This window comes from Saccostrea cucullata, unplaced genomic scaffold (genome assembly GCF_032062105.1).
Source record: "Saccostrea cucullata isolate Sc308-1 unplaced genomic scaffold, CSIRO_AGI_Scuc_v1 ctg3214, whole genome shotgun sequence".
NCBI classification, from domain to species: Eukaryota; Metazoa; Mollusca; class Bivalvia; order Ostreida; family Ostreidae; genus Saccostrea; species Saccostrea cuccullata.
The window spans coordinates 77,618-102,043 of NW_026934170.1; the positions used below are offsets into that span (position 1 = coordinate 77,618).

The following is a 24,426-nucleotide window of genomic DNA, read 5'->3' on the forward strand; positions in this document are numbered from 1 at the left end:
GATTTGCAAGTTAAAACTAAAATTAATTGAATTTAAAAAAAAAGATCTTTACAACAAGTTGATAATCAAATACCGAATGACTACTAGAAAAGATTTTAATTTTTTTTGTAGAAACACTCAGAGGAATATTACACTTGTTATGAGCCTTTTGAATCAGATACTAAGTAGACAGAACATGCTATAGTCAGATTCAGTATAAAAACAAAGGCCTACCAATTGGTATGAGTGATTTTCTACTTCCATTCTTTTTGAAAAAAAATATCGGTCTATGATGTCATAAAAATTGGACTTTCATAAAATGTTGAGAAGTAGTATTGATGTTATTAATTCTGGTATAATTTTATGATTTCAAATTTCAGAGTTCCATTGGATTTTTAAAGTTTCAAAACCTGATAAGCACTACGTTTTAAAGGTGCATGGACACAGATTTGAAAATAATGTTTTCTGTATAATATCATGATTTATATATATTAATAGCATTTCACACAAAAATGTATTGAAATTTTTATTTCATTTAAAGTTATTAAAACTTCAAATTTTTGGATTGTTTGATGGAAAGATCCTTACACTTTTCACCAGTTTTTTTTACTTTTATTAAAACTTTAATCCAGAAAAATAATTACTGTGAGTATATTCAGAGTAGAAATGTTCGAAAGCAAAACCCCTTCACAAGTATCGTCATTTTATTCGCAATTGCAAGAACGAAGAACTTCCTAAATGTTCTCCTTCATTAATCTGTTAATAATTTAGAAAGGAGTAAAAAAAAAAGAGGCTTGGAGGAACATTTATTGGAACCCACTTATTTTTGAAGAAAGATTAATCGATTTGCTTATCAAATATTGAGAGGAAGAAACAATACTTCAAATAGAAAAATAAATCACGATTTCAAACATTCTTTTCATCACAACAACTATGAATTTGATCTATAATCAGGTCTGTTAAGTTTTTATATCAAGTGCTTTTGTTTCAAAATAAGTTTACAAGGAAATATATGCATGTAGAGATAACGAACATTATTCAAGCTCAACAGCCCATTTCACAGTAAAAAATAGGAGCATTGCCAACACGGATCTCAAACACAACAGGTAGGATCAGGTGCCATGTAGAAGGGATTATCCCCGGCTAAACGCCACCTCCGCCGTGTGCTCCCTGTCATGATTGGGAAATAACGTAGAAAATATGTTGTCAATTCAGCATGTAAATAATGGACAACAATTTGTATGAAAAACCTCAGTCAGCATTAGATTCAATAACAAATTGCTGACAAGGCCATTGTACAGTAAAACTCGGTTATAACGATGAAATTGCTTCGCTATAGCCGTAATTCGTTATAACCGTATAAGAAATTTATATAGCTGGGGATTCAAGATGAATTCGCTATATCCGTGAATTCGCAATATCCGTATTCGTTATTACCGAGTTTTACTGTATCGACCATAGAACTTACGATATTATGACCTTAAACGAGACTGCTAATATTCTTGTTTCACTACCTTGTTTGTCAATAATTTACCGTTTTAGAAATAGTACATACATATAGCATGCTATTGTGTATCGAATCAACTGAGAGATATAAACTCCGTATGCAGGTGATAATGATGTATTACTGGATAAGTAAGTGACATTGGCGATTGAAAAGAAGTCACTCTGTTTATCATAGAGTTTGGTTGTTGGATTACCATTAACGTCTCCTTCAAATGAAATAATATCTAAGTGTGAGACAGATGTGGTAGAATTTTTTGTGGTATCTTTTATCTCAAGCTCACCTGGATGACTGTATCGTATTGAAATAAGAATGGGAAATCACCTATGTGAAATGACATTATGTCGTCGATATATTTTTATGTCGAGTGAAGGCTTCGACCGGTTTATTTTCTAGATTTTGAACAAATTCTGCTTCATATGAATATTAAACCAGGTCTGCTAAAAATGAACTCAATTTGACCCATGGAATTACAGTAGATTGTTGGAAGACCCGGTCTTCAAGAGCCACTTTGGTATTGTTAATAAAAAACTCAAGCATTTTTATATGTAAGCTTTATATCTAACTACTTCACATTGATTTATTTCTATTTGCCTTCGGGCTTGTATTACATCTTAACTCTCTTCTTCTTAATCACCTTCGAGTTTTTCTTTGTAATACACTTTACAACTTTCATTGTAAATCAAATAAAGCTTCTGTAGGATAACGTCTAACTTATGACTAACATAAGACAATAAAGGTGTTCAAAGTGAATGTGAACAGACACCATATGAGATGTTGATAGGTTTTCACGTATATGTCACGTGACCACCTATTTATTTCATAGGTCGGTAGGGTGAATTCACCATGCATCGGATACCCTTATGCTTCAATAAGTTCTAGCGATATCGCTACCGACGGAAAATTATCAAAACGGAGTTTAACATTTAGTTTGTGATTAAAATATCAATTTGGGACACAATTATATGCCCTTAATTGAGAAAATATCCTCAAAAATCTTTTGAGTTTTTAGGAATAACTCAAAATTCACATGGATCGGACATTGTTTACCATGCATCGGACAGACGGTATTTTGACCGGAAAACTATCATACCTTTATCAAAGTGCTTTAAAATGCTTGATATGGATATTTTTTTATCTTTTATCTAAGAAATAACCCTCGACTTAAATTTAATTGACGATATCGTTGAACAAATGTAAAACGATTCAAGAGACCTCACTCTGCCTTAGAAATGTTTTAAAATGCTTATAATGCGGTAATTCGCGCCTTTTTTTCATGGTTTATCATACTCTGGTTTGTAGAAACAAATTGAGTCAAATTCCAGACGTCATATATCGATAACTTGTATTAGACTAAAAATATAGAGTTTTTATTTACTTTTTCCGCAAAAAACAGCTATCAGCTGGGTTCTGTATGAAAATGATAGTGCTTACCTTTGCATCGGAAAGTGTCCGATGCATGGTTAATTTGTGTCCGATGTACGGAGAAATGAACATACTGTTGAAAACCACCTCTAAAAAGAGTTATACGAATAATGAAGTGAAATTTCTTTAAAATTTATGTAAAATTACCAATCTTTGACTTTATTCACCAAAGTCTTACTCGTTCTGTTGAAGTCGAATTTTAAGAACGATAACTCAAAAAATCGCAAAATCATAAATTTCTGGTTATTCCCCTTTGATGATGTAAAATATGACGTAACTTCAAGGCCATTCTCGGGGTATTTTTATCACAACGTGATAATAACAATCGGTATCATTAAAAAATTTAAATCTTCAGCTTTAAGACAGAAACAAATAAGTACACGGAACTCTTAAGTTGAAAGAGAGGTTATTGTCTAAAGTTGTCCGAAGCAAGGTATGTGTCCGATGCATGGTGAATTCACCCTATTGCTCACGATTTGTATTGTTTTATAAGAAAATTGAGCTTGATAGCTGTTTTTTTCTATACGTTCCATTGATGAAACAATAATCACTTCCCAAAAGCTATTTCGTTGGACACGTTTTATAAACATTTCCTTCAGAGATCTATCTTAATATCTTAATCAACTGACTGCAAGTGACAGAATTCTCATGTCCTTTAGCTTTATATGGTGGAGGTGCTTTATCATAGGTTTTTAGGTTATTGGGAATGAAATATGTGGAGATAACGAACAGTATTCAACAAGCTCAAAAAGCCAAAATTGGAGCGGGGAAAACATGGACTTGCAACACATCAAGTTTGTTCCTTTCTTTAAAAAAATTTTACTGCACATTTTCTTAAATATTTAAAATTGATCATGAATGTTGACAATCTTTTTTTCTGTTCTCTCTGTAGGTGCGCTAAACAAAACAACAATTTTTAGAATAATAATTGTATTTATGTATTGAATGCGATAACTTAGTTTGGAGGTTTCCGGTAGGATTAATTGATAAAATATAAAAAATTCTTAGATCCACGCCTTGGTTGATGGATTACGTGTGATAGAAGGTGTAAGGTCACGTGGTCATTCAGTTGTATTGTGATAACCCGCCTGCTGACCACGCTAAAATTAGAGGCACGTCTATTTTGAAGATTTGTTACAACGTCTGTGATTGTTTAACTTAGCTGAACGTGCCCTGTCTTTCTGTCGAGATGAAATTCCAAAGAATTGAAAGGAGCAAAGAATTGTTCGTGTTGTAAAGTGCCATTTACAAGAACGGGGGGATTTTTTTGGTTTATTGTTTACTGATGCGGTGGTACATAATATGTGCGCGGGTTATCAAATATATTACCTGATTACTGTATGATACATTTGGTGTATTTTTCTGCCGATATGAACTTTATTTATAGGCAGATATTCATGAGAAGAACATATTTCATGGAGCTATTTTATTGCGACATCAAACGTGGAACTTTTTCCTATAGTCTGAATTTTGAAAGGATTTCAAAGTAAGCTATTTGTTACTGGTTGAACAAAACAAATAGATACCTTTAATGATTACTATCTCTATATCGATCTCCATGATCAGTGGACACAGAGTTTGATCAACAAAAGTTGTGATAGATAACGAACATCCTGCAAGTATCTGCTGCAAGCATCGCTATTTCACAGCTGGGGCCACAGCGGGAGACCCTGAACCTCAACGACTTGGGCGTTTTAGGTCCAGCCGGCATACACCTGTGCTGCTTCACCGCGTGCATAACAGAGTTTGCCTTCCCATGTAATTGAGGACGAAGGCCAGTATTATGTTTACTTTATAATTGATTTACAATTATACATAACGCGCTTGGGGTTTCCAAATAGTTTTTTGTGTATAAGTTATCACTTTCAATTATTCAAAGGCATTGTTTAATATATACTCTATGGTGTAAGCTTTTAAGTTAGCAACTTTATGCAAAGTTATTTAATTTTATTGAACTACAATGAAAATTTCAATTACCTATCATAGTTTGCATATTTCATGTGTTTGCATTCAACATGATGTAAAACAGCTAGGCAGCATTGTTAAAACACTGCCCCTTCCTTAACAGGCATCTAATAGGTAATGTCAGCTATCTTTTAAGGTTAGTTGAGAAATGTGTATTGTAATCATGTAAATAAATGTACCAATATCTCATTTTCACTCTTTGGAGTTTAAGGGTTGTGGACTGAGCTTTATATACATAGTTCAGATAGTTACTATAATACTTTGGTGTTTCTTGAATTGCTCCTTATTGTTTGATCAGTTTTGGTACAAAGTTTATATGTAACATTTCATGTTTTGTATATTGATAAATATTGAATGGATATTGTACAAAGTCTAGGTAGTCAAGGTATATGTACTAGTTTGGTTGGTGTAGACAATATTAACATGATTACTCAAGATGTTTATCATTTCGGTGGATAATTTATGTACTTATTGGGTTGGTGTTGTTAACTGTTTAAACTGTTGATACAAAGTTGATAGTTACAAATTGAATCGGTGTTACTCAAGTGGTTGATTATTTTAGTACATTGTACAAAGTTAATAATTATGTACTAATGGGATCAGTTTTAATACTCTTTCAAGTTTATTCAAGTTTATTGTTTTGATAAAAAGTTGATAAGTATCTACTTGATCAGTGTTGCTTAAGTTGTTTATTGTTTTGGTACAAGGTTTTACCTATTGGGTCAAAGTTACCCATAGTGTTTATTGGTTTGGTACACAGTACATATGTACTTATTGGGTCAGAGTTACCCATGTTGTTTGGTACACAGTAGTTATTCACTTATTGATCACAGTTACCTTTGTTGTTTATTGTTTGGTACACAGTAGATTTGTACATGTTGGGGTTGTATACCCATATTGTTTTGGTGCATAATATTTGTACCTATGGGTCAGTATACCCATATTGTTTTGGTACACAATATTTGTACCTGTGGGTCGGTATACCCACATTGTGTTGGTACACAGTAGATTGTACCTGTGGGTCGGTATACTCACATTGTTTTGGTACACAATATTTGTACCTGTGGGTCGGTATACTCACATTGTTTTGGTACACAGTAGATTGTACCTGTGGGTCGGTATACCCACATTGTTTTGGTACACAGTAGATATTTACCTGTGGGTCGGTATACCCACATTGTTTTGGTACACAGTAGATTGTACCTGTGGGTCGGTTTACCCACATTGTTTTGGTACACAGTAGATTTGTACCTGTGGGTCAGTTTACCCATATTGTTTTATTGTTGGATGCTCATACTGACAATCAATTGGCGTCGTATGAAGCTTTTCGGTTTATTGTTTGGTCGATGTTACCCATATTATTAATTGTTGGGTCGGAGTTACTTATATTATTTATTGTTTGGGTCGGAGTTACCCATATTGTTTAATTGTTGGATGCTCATACCGACAATTAAGTCGATGTTACCCATATTGTTTATTGTTGGGTCGGAGTTACTTATATTGTTTATTGTTTGGGTAGGAGTTACCCATATTGTTTTATTGTTGGATGCTTATACTCACATACTGACAATCAATTGGCGTCGTATGAAGCTTTTCGGTTTATTGTTGGGTTAGAGTTATCCATACTGCTTATTGTTGGGTCGGAATTACCCATTTTGTTTATTTATTGTTGGGTCGAAGTTAAACATATTGTCTATTGTTGGGTCGGAGTTACCCATACTGTTTATTTATTGTTGGGTCAGAGTTACCCATATTGTTAATTGTTGGATCAGAGTTGCCCATATTGTCTATTGTTGCCTAGGAGTTACCCATATTGTTTATTTATTGTTGAGTAAGAGTTTCCTATCTTGTTTATTGATGAGTCAGAGTGTCTATTGTTGGCTGCTCATAATGACAATCAATTTACGTCTTATGAAGCATATCTGTTCATTGCTGGGTCGGAGTTACCTATGTTGTTGATTGTTGGCTGCCTCTAATTACAATCAATTGGCATCTTATGTTGCATATCATATCTGTTTATGGTTGGGTCAGAATTACCCATATTGTTTTTATTATTATTATTATTCGCTTATAATGACAATCAAGTTGATCAAATGGTGTCTTATGAAGCACATCTGTTGGTTGGGTCAAAGTTACTTATAGTGTTGATTGTTATTTGATCGAAATGACATTCAAATTGTGTCTTATAAAGCACATCTGACTTTTGGCACGGTTTTTCCTATCGAAGCTAATATTGATGTCATTAATAGTACAGAGATGTTGACTGACCCATAGGATTTAATTTACCCATCATGCCTATGTCGCTTAATATTCTGATAACAGCAGTTACTGATACTATGAATCGCAGTAACACAGATTAGTTTGGTTAAGGAATTTACATGTACGAATAAGGCAGAGATATCTATTGTTAATTGCTCTTGAGGTACATGTATTTTGATTGGTTAGGAGTTTTATATACATAAGGGTCAGAGTTTCATATATGATTCATTGTTTTGGGACAAAACTTATTACGATAAAGTATTGGTTCATTTAATCCTAGTGTTTACTGGCAGTATATGCCTTCTTTCTTAGAGTTCTAAGGTTTACTCATGTTTTAGTTCATATACCTCTTAAGTAAGTAATATCTATATGGTGACACTGGAAAAATCCATACAAAGTATTGTTCCCTGTAGTGGATTCATGAAATATACTGTTAAGTTGTTAATATTTCTTCTGATATGTCCTTGGTCATATTGCCAGGTTGTTGCCAATATTAAGTCATCCTGAATTACCCAAACATTTATCATATATTATAATAATTGTGCAGGATCTGCTCATTCATCCTGAAGGAAGTTTCCTTTCTTTTGTTGTTGCATTGTTTGCTCATGTAGACCTAATTTTGCTTCCCAATTTTGAGGTGGTATCCTCCCTTGTGAGCACTTTGTACGTGGATGAGTAATGATAATAATAATAATAATAAAAAAAATATAAATTAACTTTTACGTACATTGTAGATACATCCCGAACAATCGGTGAGAACACAGATCCTCAGGAAAAGAATCCTTACAACCCTCATCATAACATTCCACTAATTCCAGTTAAGAGGGAACCAAGATGATCCCCATAGCCTGGGGAACCAAATGAAGCTGTGCCTAATGCCGTGAATTTTATGTATTATATCTATATTTAAAATTTCAAAACTTGGTTGACACTTTTTGACTTTACCATGCAATAACCTTATATAAGATGCAGATACATGTATGTGCCAGCAAAACTGCAGCAGTGCTGCCATGGATGTGCCCTAAATCAGCTGAATGACCAGGATATCCACTAACGTTGGTTGAGAAAGCATCCATACTAGCTAGATCATGAAACTTGGTTTCTTATCAAACATTTGCAGGTGAGTCAGCAAGCAAATGGTATATGCAAATTCCAATTATCCACATCACAAATGATCACCTTTTACAACTGGCCTTTCTATTAATAAATTAAGGATATGATTCTCACTTCTTCAGTTTTAATTGCTTATGGGAGGGATATGTCCTTCAACAGGTAAACAATCCACTCTATATGCTAGGATTATCCAGTCAAAGAAATGAGTAATCTTTATTTGAATCAAAGATTAAGATGTGACAAATTTGAATATGAAAGAATCAAGATTATTGTTCCTTTAATAAAACAAATTAAAGAATGTGTCTTTATTAATAAACATAATCTATAGGGAGGGATTTGTCCTTAAACAAGGTATGCTTATAAATAAAATCTCGGGTTATGTATCTTGCAAGAAAATACTTTATCGATGGCTTAAATAAGGTTTGGTATAGGATAATTATACCCCTTCAATGCATTACATTTGTACTATGCCTTTAGTAAACACCTTTAAATTCTCTTGTTTAACATTAAGGCCACTTTCCATGCAATCTTATTTTTGGGATATTAGCTTATACTCATATTTAAACTTTCAAGTAGATGCTATTTACAAAATTCAGTAAAATCTAGGAAGTTCACATTATATTCACGATTTGCTTTAGATCATAATAATATTAACCTTCACCTTGTAAAACTTATTCATACTGTCTGGTATAGCCGCATGATATGTTCCTCCATTAAAAGGAAATAATTCATGGAATTAATGTATACCACATTCTTGGTTCTACAGTTCTAAGAGGAACAGTTGTTTTGCAGGTATTATTGGGATTGTTGAATATTTTGTCCAATTTCTAATTCAAATCTTTAAATTACAAATTAGAATTAAACAGTTAAAAGTAGTATAAATAGAGAAAATTAAATAATTCAAGGTTTGAGTATGTAAAATTTTCACTGACCTTGTGTCCTACTCAAGGACACTATCACTCATCAGTAGGTAGAAATTGCAAGATTTAAGTTTGCTTAAATTACTAGACCTCAAATATATAAGTTTTGTTCTACTCCCAATGGATAACCAGATTCTATAATGTACCGATAATTCAAATGCTGGTCAGTGTTTAATTGTTGTTTTGTTCCACTCATGATAGACAGTCAGATACTAGAATGTAGTTTAAATACAGGTCATGATTTACTGCTGTTTGTTCTATAAACAAAAAATAGTCAGATTCTAGGAGGTAGTACAAATACAGGTCAGTGATTAACTGTTGTTTTGTTCTACTCATGATAAATAGTCAGCTAATAGAATGTAGTTTAAACACAGGTCAGTGATTAACTGCTGTTTTGTTTTACTCCTACAAGATGAAGTACCTTAAGGAACATGTTCATTTGCACACTGACAGGTCAGTGAATAACTGCTGTTGGATATTAAAATACACCTCTCTTAACCTAGCTTGCTTGCTGGCTCATACAATACTTTGTGATTGTTATATCATTTATTCTGAAATTATTGTTATTTCATACTTTAATTACTTAGTAATGCCTATATTTCTTAACATTTCTCGGATATTATTTTATAAGATGTTCTTCCTTCATTTTGTATTACATATGACATTTTCGTGTAAACTGTGATTATGGAATAATAATAGGAGGATTTTTCATTGCATTACTTTAAAATAAAATGTATGGAGAAGCTAGTGATTAACTGCTTCCATGAATAATTCATATTGTGTGCAAGCTCACCTTGGATGGCACGGATGTGATCTGCATGTCACATCTAACATGGATGTGACTTGCATGTCACATCTTGTGGCCTATTTTGTTTTTATGTGCCATCTTTTTGCTAACTTTTTCATATGATGTTTTCATTGTCTTCTCTTACAGAAACTTTTTTCTAGTCAGTTTTGGGGGATCAGACATTATCATATTTTACGTAACTGCTAATCAAAGCTTGTGAATCTGATCCCCTTCTTGTTTGTTAAATTGTTCACATTTATACCGTCATTTTAATAAATGACATTATTCATCTCTATGAAAGTGTTTTATTTGACTTATACAAAATTAGCAAAAACAAGCTGCGGTGAGCTTGCATATAAGCATAAGAATACATAAAACAACAATTTTTAGAATAATAATTGTATTTATGTATTGAATGCGATAACATAGTTTGAGGTTTCCGGTAGGATTAATTTTGGTAAAATATAAAAAATTCTTAGATCCACGCCTTGGTTGATGGATTACGTGTGATAGAAGGTGCAAGGTCACGTGGTCAGCTCAGCGAGTCATTCAGTTGTATTGTGATAACCCGCCTGCTGACCACGCTAAAATTAGAGGCACGTCTATTTTGAAGACCCTCCTCTACCCCTGCATTCCTACCCCTTAAAATAGGTATTAGTGTGTCATGCAAAATCATATATTTCATTAGTTCTGACTCGATTTGTTTATACTGTTTTTATGTATTTTGTTTCACTATTATCCTTGGGCTAGGCCTATTTTGTTTTTATGTGCCATCTTTTTATTAACTTTTTCATATGATGTTTTCATTGTCTTGTCTTACAGATACTTTTTTCTAGTCAGTTTTGGGGGATCAGACATTATCATATTTTACGTAACTGCTAATCAAAGCTTGTGAATCTGATCCCCTTCTTGTTTGTTAAATTGTTCACATTTATACCATCATTTTAATAAATGACATTATTCATCTCTATGAAAGTGTTTTATTTGACTTATACAAAATTAGCAAAAACAAGCTGCGGTGAGCTTGCATATAAGCATAAGAATACATAAATATAATTTACTTGGGACGCTTGGTCTTACTTTAACCTATACATTTTAAATCCAAGTTGTCGCATTTCAGCTGCTCGTAATCTCTCTCTCTCTCTCTCTCTCTCTCTCTCTCTCTCTCTCTCTCTCTCTCTCTCTCGTTCTCTTTAATAAAATGACAGGATGATCTTTTTACTTCGTTACAAAGCAAACATTAAAATAAAAGATCTTTTTTCTCTTTATGCCCTGTAATGTATATTATTTGGACACAGACAGTGGGGGTGTATAGTAACACTTTAGTACTCTTATCTCCCTTAAAATGATTGACAACAGAATTACATGCTTAGTAATGATAAAAAAAAATCAATACTGAAATAGTTCTTGTTCTAAAGTAAATATTTATTTAGTGCATCAAAAGTAATACCGCCGAATTTAAGGTATCAGAATTGATAACGACATACAACTAAAAAAGAGAAAAAAAATGATAGGAAATACATGTTCATTTTTTTCAAATTAATTAGTAGCCAAAATAATATTTTAAAGTTGACTTTTTTTATCGAATGCGTTTGTATGCTTGTACATGTACACACACATATGTATTTTAAACAAATTTGATAGAAATGGGTGTCATTTGATGTAATTAACTTATTTCTTTTATTAAAAAAAACATGATATATATTTTTTAATATTTTTAAATCAAAATATACCTTGGAGACCTGCTTATGTCTTGCTAGCTGCAGAACTGTAGCTCTCCGAAAAAAAATATTTTTGTTCGATTGTATGTCATAAAATAGAACTTTTACTTACAAGAACACATTTGGTGTATTTCATTTGAATTAACCGTGTTTTCAGAATTTTTTATTTGTAAAATAATTGATTCACTGCATGCATAGTATTAAAAACTTTGAATGGAATTCTAAATGAATAATTTAATCTCATGTGCTCATGTAACGAAGAAAGACTAATTAAAATAGCATCGACCTGAATTCGTGTTACATATGTCGTATAAAGTCTGAGCTGCATTTAATCAAAGTTTTAGTGCAGGATCTAAGCATACGTACATGCATATTCCCGAGGAAAATACACATTTTGTTTTAGATCAGAGAATCGACAGCAGAAACACGAAATAGATACAATAATTTCCTAGCGTATTTCTTGTTAATTAACGGAAAACATTCTTTTCTCAAGTGTTATTCATGTTTTACTTTTTCTATTGAAAATGTTAATTGAAAGACCGGTTGCCCCCCCCCCCCCCCCAACACACACACAGTTTATACTACGGTAAAGTTATATAAGGGAAATGTAGTATTGTATGCCAAGGAACTGGTACTGAAATAAGTAGCTTTTCGACTTTGGGCAAGGTTTTTCTTTGCTTGTCAACTTTTCCAGGTAAGAAAAAACATATTTCTTTGGCTGCCCCCCCCCCCCCCACTTTTAAAGACGATGATACGTGCCTGGCTAATTCGTATAGCTTTCTAGAAAGAAGGGGCAACAGACCCTTTATAAAATCGCTTATTATCTAAAAAAAAAATTGCAAACCGTTCCCTTCTTTTAAAATTTTTAATGCAGCGTGTAAGTTGATCACTATTTCGTTGGATTATCGTAACGTGTAGTCCGCGGAAGTTGTGCTAGTGTAGAAGAGTTCCGATTTTGAGGGGAGATAACTCACTTTTGAAAATGGGGAATATGGTCAAAATTTAAAACAAGGCTTGTTGTATATGCACCTTAATGTTATCTTATGATAACATTTATTAAGGAAATTATAACAGCTGTCACATTTTTCTCAACTTTTTAGACCTCCTTTAAGAAGAAGATATGCGTATTTACTGATATTGTATTCACCTTTTAAATTTTGGGAATGCAGGTGTTTTCAAAAAATGCTCAACTACTTTAAATGCATATGCATAGATAAAATTTGATAAAGCAATCCTCGTAATCTCTATTCGTTCAGAGGTTTCACATGCTCAAGCAATGACTACTATAAGGAAATGATTTTAAAAACTTTAAAAATAAAAGAACAAGGACGATGGCAAAGACAATGGCACTGGTTTTGAAAACACTTTTATTTTGGATTGTATGGATTACAGCATTTTCCGGTAAGAGAAAAAAGCTTTTACTGCTTAAGAAAATAATGAATTGCATTTTGTATTGTTTTTTGAGAAGGCAGATTACCATTCAAACCTGACAAAATCCTTGTTCTGCAAAAAAAAAAAAAAAAAAAGAAAAAAAAAGAAAAAAAAAGTTCACTAGAAAACCCTTAAATTGCAGTAAAGGTGAGATATATTCCATCTACTTTCACAAGAAAGCAAAATTCTTGAACATACGATAATTTGACCTTTCTTCAAAACATTGGGGGAAAAAGGTTCAATCGTCCTTTCAATAAAATTTAGAAAATTAAATTAACAGTAAAAGATTTTTTCGACAAAAGTCCCCCATAATTACTTACCAGTTTTATGAATGGCGTATCTGTAAAACAGAGAAATGCATTACAACAATTTCTCTGGAAAACGTCTGCAACATAAAGTAAAAGACATAGATGTTACTGTCTTGGTTTCATTGAAACTGCCGAATAACATGCTTTAACATTCCCTAAAATAAAATCTATTATAGTATATACTGTAACGTGCAACGCGGCCGAGCTTGTTGTTTGGTGATATGTCTTGTATCACCGAGGCGTTACACTTAGGTTCGTTGACCTGTTAACTCAGGTTTTTGTTGACCAAATAAAATCATAATCAAATATATACAAATACAATGGCTCTCTTCTAGATTGGACAACCACTAACTGTGGTCGACGGGTGTCTCCCGCAATGAATTACTTCGGTCCTGCCACTTCACAAGTACTGCTGCATCTTGGCACTTCCCCCACTTCTATCTGTGGTATGCCACCTCTCTCTACAACCAAGTGACTGCCTTATTCAGGTCTTACGTGCATTGTTGTACGGTGGAACACTTAGCCGTTTATCCCCTGCATCCGTCTGCCTTATTCAGGTCTTACAAACGTATGCAAGAGAAGAAACAAACTAATGTTTATCCACTCCGTCACAAGAGAGGTCCCCTGAGTTCCCGTAACACAACATGTATTACCTCAGTGCAGCCCCGTACATAGGCAGTTTCATACTACTTGTATGACCTGAGAATTAATATTTTTAAGCGTTTAAGAATTCATATAAAAACTTAAGTCTAACTTTAAAACGAAACTAAATCACGAAACCAAATTCCGTTTCATTACCCTCCCCTTAAGATTATATGTGTCCAGCATATGATTAACTATTTACAATTTTTTTTACATCTATATACAATTCTTTGCATTGCCTGACAATTTGTGACATCTCCCTAGGCATCGATGAATGCATCTTTGGTCAGAGTTTCTCGCACATCACCAGGTGCTGATGCGTAGGCCAAATTGTTAATCGTCTAATAACCTGACCTAACTCTGGTATAGACTCAGATGCGCTTTGCCATCTTTCTTTAGCTTAACACGATACAGATCTGTTTGGTTAAGAGGGGAGAACCTCTCCTCAAGGGATCTGACCAGTGTCTTATAATGCTGACCAGTATCACTTGGTAAGTCACCTAACACTGACTGTGCTTTTCCACGCAGTGATACAGCCAGGTAAAGACCCTTCTTATCTTCTGTCCAGCCGTTTACAACAGCACAAGCCTCAAAATGTGATTTGTAGTCAAGCCAGGAACTGGTTCCGTCATACGTGGCTGGCTTGATTATATGGCCTGTCTTGGCATTGTCTGTCCCCATTGACTGCCCCCATGGTTTTGGCGTGTCAAATAGATGGCCCGTCACAATGTCGTCAACCCCAGCATGTGGTGTAAAGCTTGGTTTGCCTTCTTCTGGAAATCTAACTTTAGGCCGTGCGCCGTACTCGTCAAATGACACATCTCCTGACATACAGGCCGGTTGATAATCAGTACTGTGTGTCGCATATCCAGACTCTTGGCTTGCCGCATTTGTCTGACCATCGTTGCTGGTTGGCGTTCTCATCCTTTCCAAGATCTTCTCCATCCGCTCGATAGTTTCTGACACTTTCTTATGTGAATCCATGGTCAACAAAATCCCCACGCTTACCACCAAATAATGTAACGTGCAACGCGGCCGAGCTTGGTGTTTGGTGATATGTCTTGCATCACCGAGGCGTTACACTTAGGTTCGTTAACCTGTTAACTCAGATTTTTGTTGACCAATGCGATTATAATCAAATATATACAAATACAATGGCTTTCTTCTTGATTGGACAACCACTAACTGTGGTCGACGGGTGTCTCCCGCAATGAATTACTTCGGTCCTGCCACTTCACAAGTACTGCTGCATCTTGGCACTTCCCCCACTTCTATCTGTGGTATGCCACCTCTCTCTACAACCAAGTGACTGCCTTATTCAGGTCTTACGTGCATTGTTGTACTGTGGAACACTTAGCCGTTTATCCCCTGCATCCGTCTGCCTTATTCAGGTCTTACAAACGTATGCAAGAGAAGAAACAAACTAATGTTTATCCACTCCGTCACCAGAGAGGTCCCCTGAGTTCCCGTAACACAACATGTATTACCTCAGTGCAGCCCCGTACACAGTTTCATACTACTTGTATGACCTGAGAATTAATATTTTTTAGCGTTTAAGAATTTATATAAAAACGTAGGTCTAACTTTAAAACGAAACTAAATCACGAAACCAAATTCCGTTTCAATACACTGTATAACAATAGTTTATAATTACTGTAAACGTGTTAAAATATACTAGAATCTTTATTGATACTTTAATTTTTATTATTTTAAGACATTTTATTCAGTGATACAAAGCTTGTCTAAAAAAAAAAAAAAAACAGTGTACAAAAAAATTTAAATAATTTGTAAATATACAGGTGATAATATTTCCATTTAATAATAAAAAGATAATGTGCATTTAAATAAAAGTGAGGTTTATTGAAAATAATCGTTGAAATAGAATTTTAATCCAAATTGAATATTTTCTTAGTCTTCCTTGGTCGAATTGTACCCCGATCCCATTTAATTGTTTAACACCAAAAGTAAAAGATAGAAATTACGTACGTTGTGTATTATAAATCTTACTGGCCATATATCATAAAAATTCTCTGTTGATTTTGTTTAAAGATCTAGAGTTTTGACACTAGATTTTTTAAATGTGTCTATACATTCTATTCCTTGGTAAACGTTCTACATTTCATAATCTATAGAATCCCAATGTTTGGTCTAGGGCTGTGCAATATTACCGGTATATCGGTATATTGCGGTATTATCCACCACGATAATATATCGCGATATGAAAGCCAGATACCGGTATTTCACGATATTTATAAAATTATATAAAAAAAAAACATCCTTCATTGTAGAAACTGCTGGAATAATACTTGTAACTTCCCCAGGCCTTTGAAATCTAGTTAAATGAATACTTCGTCAGCTTTCGAAGAGAGATAGAGAGAGAGAGAGAGAGAGAGGAATCTTATCATTCACTGTTCACAATTTTAAATACCTTACTTAAAAAATAATAATTAATAAAGACTTTTGAATAAAATTATTTAGAAAGAAAATATATTAAACATTTCTACAGGGTGTATGCCATGTTTACTGTGGTTCTCAAAATCTCACATGGAATCTACACGGTCGATGTCACAATGATGAATGTTAAGTTCAAGATACATATTACAAGTAAATGGCCATCCATGTTTTCACTTGATACAGTGATGCTTTTATTATTTTTTAATAAGTTTCATGCCATTTTTAACAACTTCGTGCTATACTAGGAGCATGTGTATTAAAACAGTAGAAATAGGCCAGTGCAGTTCCTGATCGTTGGTCATAATGTGAAATTAGGTCGGGTTAGACTAAAACACAAAAAACGCCCGAAAATGTGTCACAATTTCTTTTGGCTTTAATTTTATTCTGTGATCACATATAAAATTTTCATATACATGTAGTATGTATTGTTTTAATCATTAAGTTATATTCTGTGCTATTTCAATCACCCACCCCCCCCCCCCAAAAAAAAAAAACTTAAAAATGTAACAAGATTATATACTCTGTATTAACTTTTTTCAATTTCAAAATGCTTCAAGAGAGTTCACTTAGTTTTACATGTATTATTTTACCTGGTATTTGATTAAAAGTAAAGTGTTATTATGTATGCAATTGTGACAATTCCGGAATTTTAAGGTACGACCATGCAGAGTTCTCAATTAGTCATCGTTAACATCACGTGACTTTGATAGGGTATATATATCGAGACTCTGCAGTCGTCTGTGTCATTGTTGATGCGCCGGCCAAAGAGAGAAGACGAGTGTAAGTGTCATATGCATAAAGCATTGTTATTAATTCCTCGCCTGTTAATGCAGTTTAGAGAGTGAATTTGGAAGGCCATTTGAGGTTTGCCAAACCTGCTATAAGGCCTGCCACAAACTTGGTTAACCTCAAGCAAAGAGGCTAGCCATAAAGTTCGTCTGCATTCGCTGACCAGTCCGTCCAGGCCGCTATACTCATTGTCCGTCCTGAATAAGGCATCCTACAGTGAGTGTAGTGGTTGAAGGGCTATCACATATACTGTCCGTCCTGAATAAGGCATCCTACAGTATATGCGGTAGTCCAAGGGCGACTGGCCTTGCATTTTAGTATTATTATTAATAGGTCTACCAGATAATTTATTGTTGCTTGCCTCTGATTGATTGTATTGATTCACCATTTGATTATTGTTAACCTAGATAAGGTTAGGACGTATTTGTATATTTCGGCAGTCCTTTTTAATCATACCAATCAATTTTAAATCAGTTTATGTTTTACACCCCAAACCCTGGAAATAACCAGGTACGATCCCATTGATTAATTGTAAATACGTTACAAAAATTTGGTGGCAGCGTCGGGATTTGGGGTTGCATTAAATCATTAAAGTTTATTATTATGTAGTTTTTGTCCAGGTTAATTGTAGTTCAGTTAAAGTTTATTTTGCAATTTTTCGATATGTCTGAGAGTGACATTATGGATGATGAAATGACTGCCTTAGAGCAGGAGCTAAGCAAGCTTCAGGCCAGTATAAATAAAGAACGAGCAAAGACGGCCGCCAGAGATTCAGGATTACCTGAAAGTAGGCGGACTACCATAGATTTAGGTGAGGGTGTAAGACCTAAAACGAATAGGACGACCACCCTACCAAGTATGTATACTAGGCCTGACAACCTTAGCGAAATGAGAAGAGATGATGGTGGCGAGCCAGATAGGTTTTCCGTTACGAGTACACCATACCATGCTTATACATCCAGGCATGACTTCCCATTGTTGAATGAGGCAAACATTACAACCCGCCGTCCTGAGAATATCACACAGGCTGACAAACGGAAAAACGCCATGGTGAAACCAGATAAATTTGATGGAAGTTCGTCATGGGCTGATTTTAAGTCTCACTTCGATGTTTGTGCAGAACTAAACGGATGGACTTTGGCTGAGAGGGGGATGTATTTAGCCGTTGCCCTAAGAGGTCAAGCACAGAGTGTCCTTGGAAATCTGCCGGCTGTAGACAGATGTAACTACAGACTTTTAAGTAAGGCACTTGAAGAGAGATTTTTACCGTCCAATCAGACTGAATTATATAGGGCTCAGTTGAGGGAAAGAAGGCAAAAGGCTACAGAGTCATTACCAGAGCTTGGACAGGACATGCGTCGTCTGGCAAACCTGGCCTACCCAACAGCTCCTGTGGAAGTGAGAGAAACCCTGGCGAAAGAACAGTTCATTGATGCCTTAAGGGAAAGCGACATGCGACTGCGCATTAAACAAGCCCGGCCAGTGGACTTGAATGACGCAATCAGGCATGCCGTTGAATTAGATGCATTCAATTCAGCTGAACGACGTTTGACAGAGAGCAAAGGATATTTGAGGGAGATGAAGCCAGAGGAAAAGACAGACCAAGGAGATACAATTACCTCCCTACTGAAAGCAGTCCAGGATATCAAAAAGGAAATGCAATCTATGAAGATGAGAATGGAGAAGCAAAACTCTACACAGCCATCCTCTCCTGGTGTGACCTGTCATTACTGCAAAAAGAAAGGCCATGTGAAGAAGAACTGTTTCAAGTATAAAAATGCGATACAAGGCATGACAAATGCCAGCAAAAGCCAAAGGCCAGCGCCTTTAAGAAGTGAACATCAGAATGCTAAGCAAAAGGATAGCACAGCCAACAAGACAGGCATTAGTCGAAAAGCTGGGGAAGCTGGGATTTTTATCGAAGCAGTTATTGATGGCTATAGGGTTAAACTACTTGTAGATACTGGTGCGACCCTCAGTATTATTTCACCAGACATACTACATTCTGTTCTTAAGAATCCGCACCCAAGACTTAATGAGGTGAGCAAGCCCATCCTAATGGCTGATTGTACTGCCATGAAAGTGGAAGGGTCTCTTTCAATTTCTTTTACAATAGCGGACTCAATGTATAGCCAAACATTTGCTGTAGCAGACACTGGTGTTGATGGCATACTTGGACTTGATTTTATGACGAACAATGATTGCTTGATTGATTTGACAAACTCTTGTATGATTATTAAGGGCAAGCGTGTAAAACTTGTTTTTGAGGGCAAGATAGGTTGCTGTAGGATAACCTTGGCTGGGAATGTCAATGTTCCACCTTACAGTGAAATTATTACCATTGGCAATGTCATACCCCCTGTCTTTGAAAAGGTACCCCAATTTGGTATCGTAGAGTCGTCTGATCGTTTCTTGGAATCTGATAGAGGTTTAGTGGCCAGAACTTTAGTAGAAGGTAATAAAGTAGCCCCCGTTAGATTGATGAATCCTTCTGCAGAAACACAAACCTTATATAAAGGAACTTTTGTAGCTACTTTGTCTGACATTGACAACGTCTATGACAAGACCAGTTACTTACAAGACAATAAGAGAAAATTGCCTGACCATCTTAAGGATTTATACGCAAGGTCAGTTACAGGATTGACAGCAGATAATGCCAAGGCTGTTAAAAACATGCTTTTGAAGTATTCACACCTGTTTGCGGCCTCAGATGCTGATTTAGGTCAAACAAAAGTTACCGAGCATACCATTAATACTGGAACAGCCACACCAATTAAACAGCCTCCAAGGCGCATGCCCGTTCATATGCAAGAGGAAACGGACCGCCACGTTGATGATATGCTGAAAAGGGAAATAATTGAGGAATGTACAAGTCCATGGTCATCCCCAGTCGTGCTAGTAAAGAAGAAGGATGGGAGCACAAGGTTTTGCGTCGACTATAGGAAGTTAAATAATGTAACCATTAAAGATGCATACCCACTCCCAAGAATCGACGACTCCCTGGATCAGTTATCAGGGAAGAAATATTTTTCAACATTAGATCTTAACGCAGGGTATTGGCAGGTTGAAGTGGCTTCCCAAGACAGAGATAAGACAGCGTTTGCAACCAAAAAGGGTCTATACAACTTCAAAGTCATGCCATTTGGGCTTTGCAACGCCCCGGCGACTTTTGAGCGATTAATGGAAACGGTCTTGAGAGGTCTGCAATGGCAAATTTGCCTTGTATACCTGGATGATATCATTGTAGTCGGCGAAACTGTAGATGATATGATCAAAAATCTAACTCAAGTGTTCGACCGTTTAGTAGCAGCTGGCCTTAAGTTGAAAGCCAGAAAATGCACATTGTTTGCGTCAGAGGTTGAATATTTGGGACATATTGTGTCTCAAAAGGGGATATCAACAAGTCCAACTAAAATAAAGGTTGTGCAAGAATGGGAAGTTCCCTCCAATGTATCAGAGCTCAGGTCATTCCTCGGGTTCTGTAGCTACTACAGACGTTTTGTAGCAAACTTTGCAACAATAGCTAAGCCACTTCATGACCTAACAAAGAAAGGAGCACATTTTATTTGGAGTGACAAATGCCAGGAAGCATTTGATCTACTTCGCAAAGAATTGTCAACATCACCAGTCCTGGCCCATCCAGATTTCAGTGAAAGGTTTATTTTGGACACTGATGCCAGCAGTTTTGCTATCGGTGCAGTGTTGTCTCAGATACAAGACGGCATTGAGCGGCCTATTGCTTTTGCAAGCAGGAGTCTGACAAAATCTGAAAAGAAATATTGTGTTACCAGGAAAGAATTATTGGCAGCCGTTCATTTTGTGAAATACTTCCGGCATTACTTGTATGGTCGTCAATTTACTTTACGTACAGATCATAGCTCACTGAGGTGGCTAATAAACTTTAAAGATCCTGAGGGACAGCTTGCCCGATGGATGGATGTTCTGTCTACATATGACTTTACCATTGAACATCGACCGGGAAGATTGCATGGCAATGCGGACAGCCTTAGTCGAGCACCTTGTAAACAATGTAAGGCTGAGCATTGTGTTACTGACCACATGAGTATCTGTAGTGCCAAAGTGGATGAACAGTTGTTTCAGCAGAAGCCTTTAAAATGTCTACAGGATGATGACAAAGACATATCAAAAGTAAAAGCTTGGTTATCACTCAAAAATAGGCCAAGCAAAGATGTCGTGTCATCAGAGTCGGTCACTGTGAAGTCTCTTTGTTCCCAGTGGGACAGGCTTGTCATAAATGATGAAGTTCTCTGCAGGAAATGGACGGATTTGACTACGATGCAAGATATCCTACAAGCCATTGTTCCCAGTAGTGAAAGGAGAACCGTGTTAAAGCACTACCATGACTGTAGATCTGCAGGCCATCTTGGTATTCACAAAACACTTGCCCGAATTCGACAGTCTTATTATTGGCCTGGTCTGCAAAGAGACGTACATTCCTACATTGCTGGTTGTGAAGTATGTACTAGACGGAAAGCACCAATCCCAAGCAACAAGGCTCCAATGAAGTTGGTGTATTCTGGCTATCCATTCGAAAGAATAGCCTCTGACCTTCTTGGAGAGCTCCCTGTGACTGCCAATGGTAATCGATATATCCTAGTATTTTCAGACTACTTCACAAAGTGGACTGAATGTTTTGCAATACCTAATATGGAAGCGTCTACAGTAGCAGCAAAGATTGTTGAGGAGGTTATCACAAGATTTGGAGTACCAGCTGTGGTTCATTCAGACCAAGGACCACAATATGAAAGTACTCTCTTCAAGGAAATGTGTAAATTACTGGACATCCAGAAAACGCATACCACCCCGTACCATCCCCAGTCAGACGGGATGGTTGAGCGTTTTAACAGAACGCTCACAACAATGCTCAGTGCGTTTGTAAATGATCATCATAATGACTGGGATGTGCACTTACCTTTCATTATGATGGCCTACCGCAGTTCAGTACACGAAACTACTGGTATGACACCGAACATGATGATGTTTGGAAGGGAGGTTGGTACAGCATTGGATCTCCAATATGAGATGCCACCTCAAATAAAAGACACGCCAAGCAATAAATGGGTATGGGAGTTGCAGGAACGTCTGGAGAAGGCTCACTCCTTTGTTAGGACCAAACTGAATCAGTCAATGGTGAGACAAAAGCACTATCATGACCGCAAGTTGATGTGGAAAAAGTTTGAACCCAACGATGAGGTGTATGTTTATTTCCCAAGAAGAAAACCTGGAACATCGCCCAAGTTAACCAGTTTCTGGCAGGGTCCTTACAAGGTTAAGAAAAAGATGTCAGATTTGACATACCTTGTAAATTGTGGACCAAGGGGTTCAGACCAAGTCATTCATGTAGATAGAATGCGCAAAAAGCGTATGCAAGTTCTATCAGGTGAAAATGATAACATAGTAAATGTTGAAACTGATGACTTAAGGGGTGATTATGATGGTCAAGAAAACTGTGACTCAGATCATCATGCAAGTTTTGATGATATCCCCTCCGCTATTAATCCAGCAAGCAATAATCGTCCAGGTAGAGCTCGTAGACCACCAATCTGGTTACATGATTACGAGACTGATATGTAATGATACTATGCTTACAGTTCATAACAGATATTATTAACCTGTAATGCATATTTTTTTTTATATGTTTGTAGATGGCAAAGACAAAAGTTACTCCAGGGAAATGTCGTAAATGCCCCATGTGCACCTACATGGCAAGAACGGAAGAGGACTACAAAAGCCATGTTGTACAGTGCGCTATGAGAACATTTAACTGCACCTTTTGCAGTTACTCAAGCAATAAGGAGATAAATGTCAAGAGACATGAGAAAAGAGCCCACCTTGGCCTGATTGAGGAGCCCATCAAGCTTGATGGTAGGCCCGATGAGAGAAGAGAGGCAACTTGTAATGAAAGTGTTGAAAAAGACGAAGAGGAATCAGGGAAAGAGTGGCTTAAGCAAGACTATGGGGACGTTATTGGCACTCTGTCTACTGATAGTAGTGATAATGAAGAAGAGGCAAAAGATTCCCCATCACAGAAAGAGGAAAAAGCCATTAACGATAAGCTGTTGGAGGGTAGAGTCGTAAGGAAACAAACAGCACCCACCAAACCCCACATTCCAAAAACGAAGATTCCTCAATCCACTAGTAAACCAGAAGTTGAAGGTACTCAAGAATCCAAATGTGAGAGTTGTAAGAGGAAGAGATTCATGGTGGACATTGGAACCCAGACTGAGGCGGGTGAGAAGACCATCATGAGGTCTACCAAGCGGGTCAAAAGATTTCGTGAGGGTGACATTGACATTGAAGAAGTAGTTGAGGAGAAGACTGAACTTCGCTGACTTTTTGGTGCACATAGTTGTACATAGTTGTATATATGTTTATAGATTACAGAAGAAAGGAATTCTTTGTAAATGACGTTTGTTTATTAAAGATTTCTCTAAATTATACAATTATCAGTTTATTTAAGTTGTACATGCGGGGCGCATGTCATCGGAGGCATGGGTAGTGTGACAATTCCGGAATTTTAAGGTACGACCATGCAGAGTTCTCAATTAGTCATCGTTAACATCACGTGACTTTGATAGGGTATATATATCGAGACTCTGCAGTCGTCTGTGTCATTGTTGATGCGCCGGCCAAAGAGAGAAGACGAGTGTAAGTGTCATATGCATAAAGCATTGTTATTAATTCCTCGCCTGTTAATGCAGTTTAGAGAGTGAATTTGGAAGGCCATTTGAGGTTTGCCAAACCTGCTATAAGGCCTGCCACAAACTTGGTTAACCTCAAGCAAATAGGCTAGCCATAAAGTTCGTCTGCATTCGCTGACCAGTCCGTCCAGGCCGCTATACTCATTGTCCGTCCTGAATAAGGCATCCTACAGTGAGTATAGTGGTTGAAGGGCTATCACAAATACTGTCCGTCCTGAATAAGGCATCCTACAGTATATGCGGTAGTCCAAGGGCGACTGGCCTTGCATTTTAGTATTATTATTAATAGGTCTACCAGATAATTTATTGTTGCTTGCCTCTGATTGATTGTATTGATTCACCATTTGATTATTGTTAACCTAGATAAGGTTAGGACGTATTTGTATATTTCGGCAGTCCTTTTTAAT

The 24,426-nt window shown here is 36.1% G+C and overlaps 1 protein-coding gene across 1 annotated transcript; it reads left to right on the forward strand.

The window, feature by feature from the left end:
- The first annotated feature begins 22,963 nt into the window (after window positions 1-22,963).
- LOC134240070 (uncharacterized) lies at window positions 22,964-23,650 on the forward strand. The gene has a single exon (XM_062722180.1). It carries the CDS (start codon window positions 22,964-22,966, stop codon window positions 23,648-23,650), a length of 687 nt encoding a protein of 228 aa, XP_062578164.1.
- Window positions 23,651-24,426: the final 776 nt, after the last annotated feature.

Excerpts from the sequence above, each read along its gene's own strand:
- LOC134240070 (XM_062722180.1), top strand. The coding sequence starts at position 22,964 with ATGGCAAAGACAAAAGTTACTCCAGGGAAATGTCGTAAATGCCCCATG.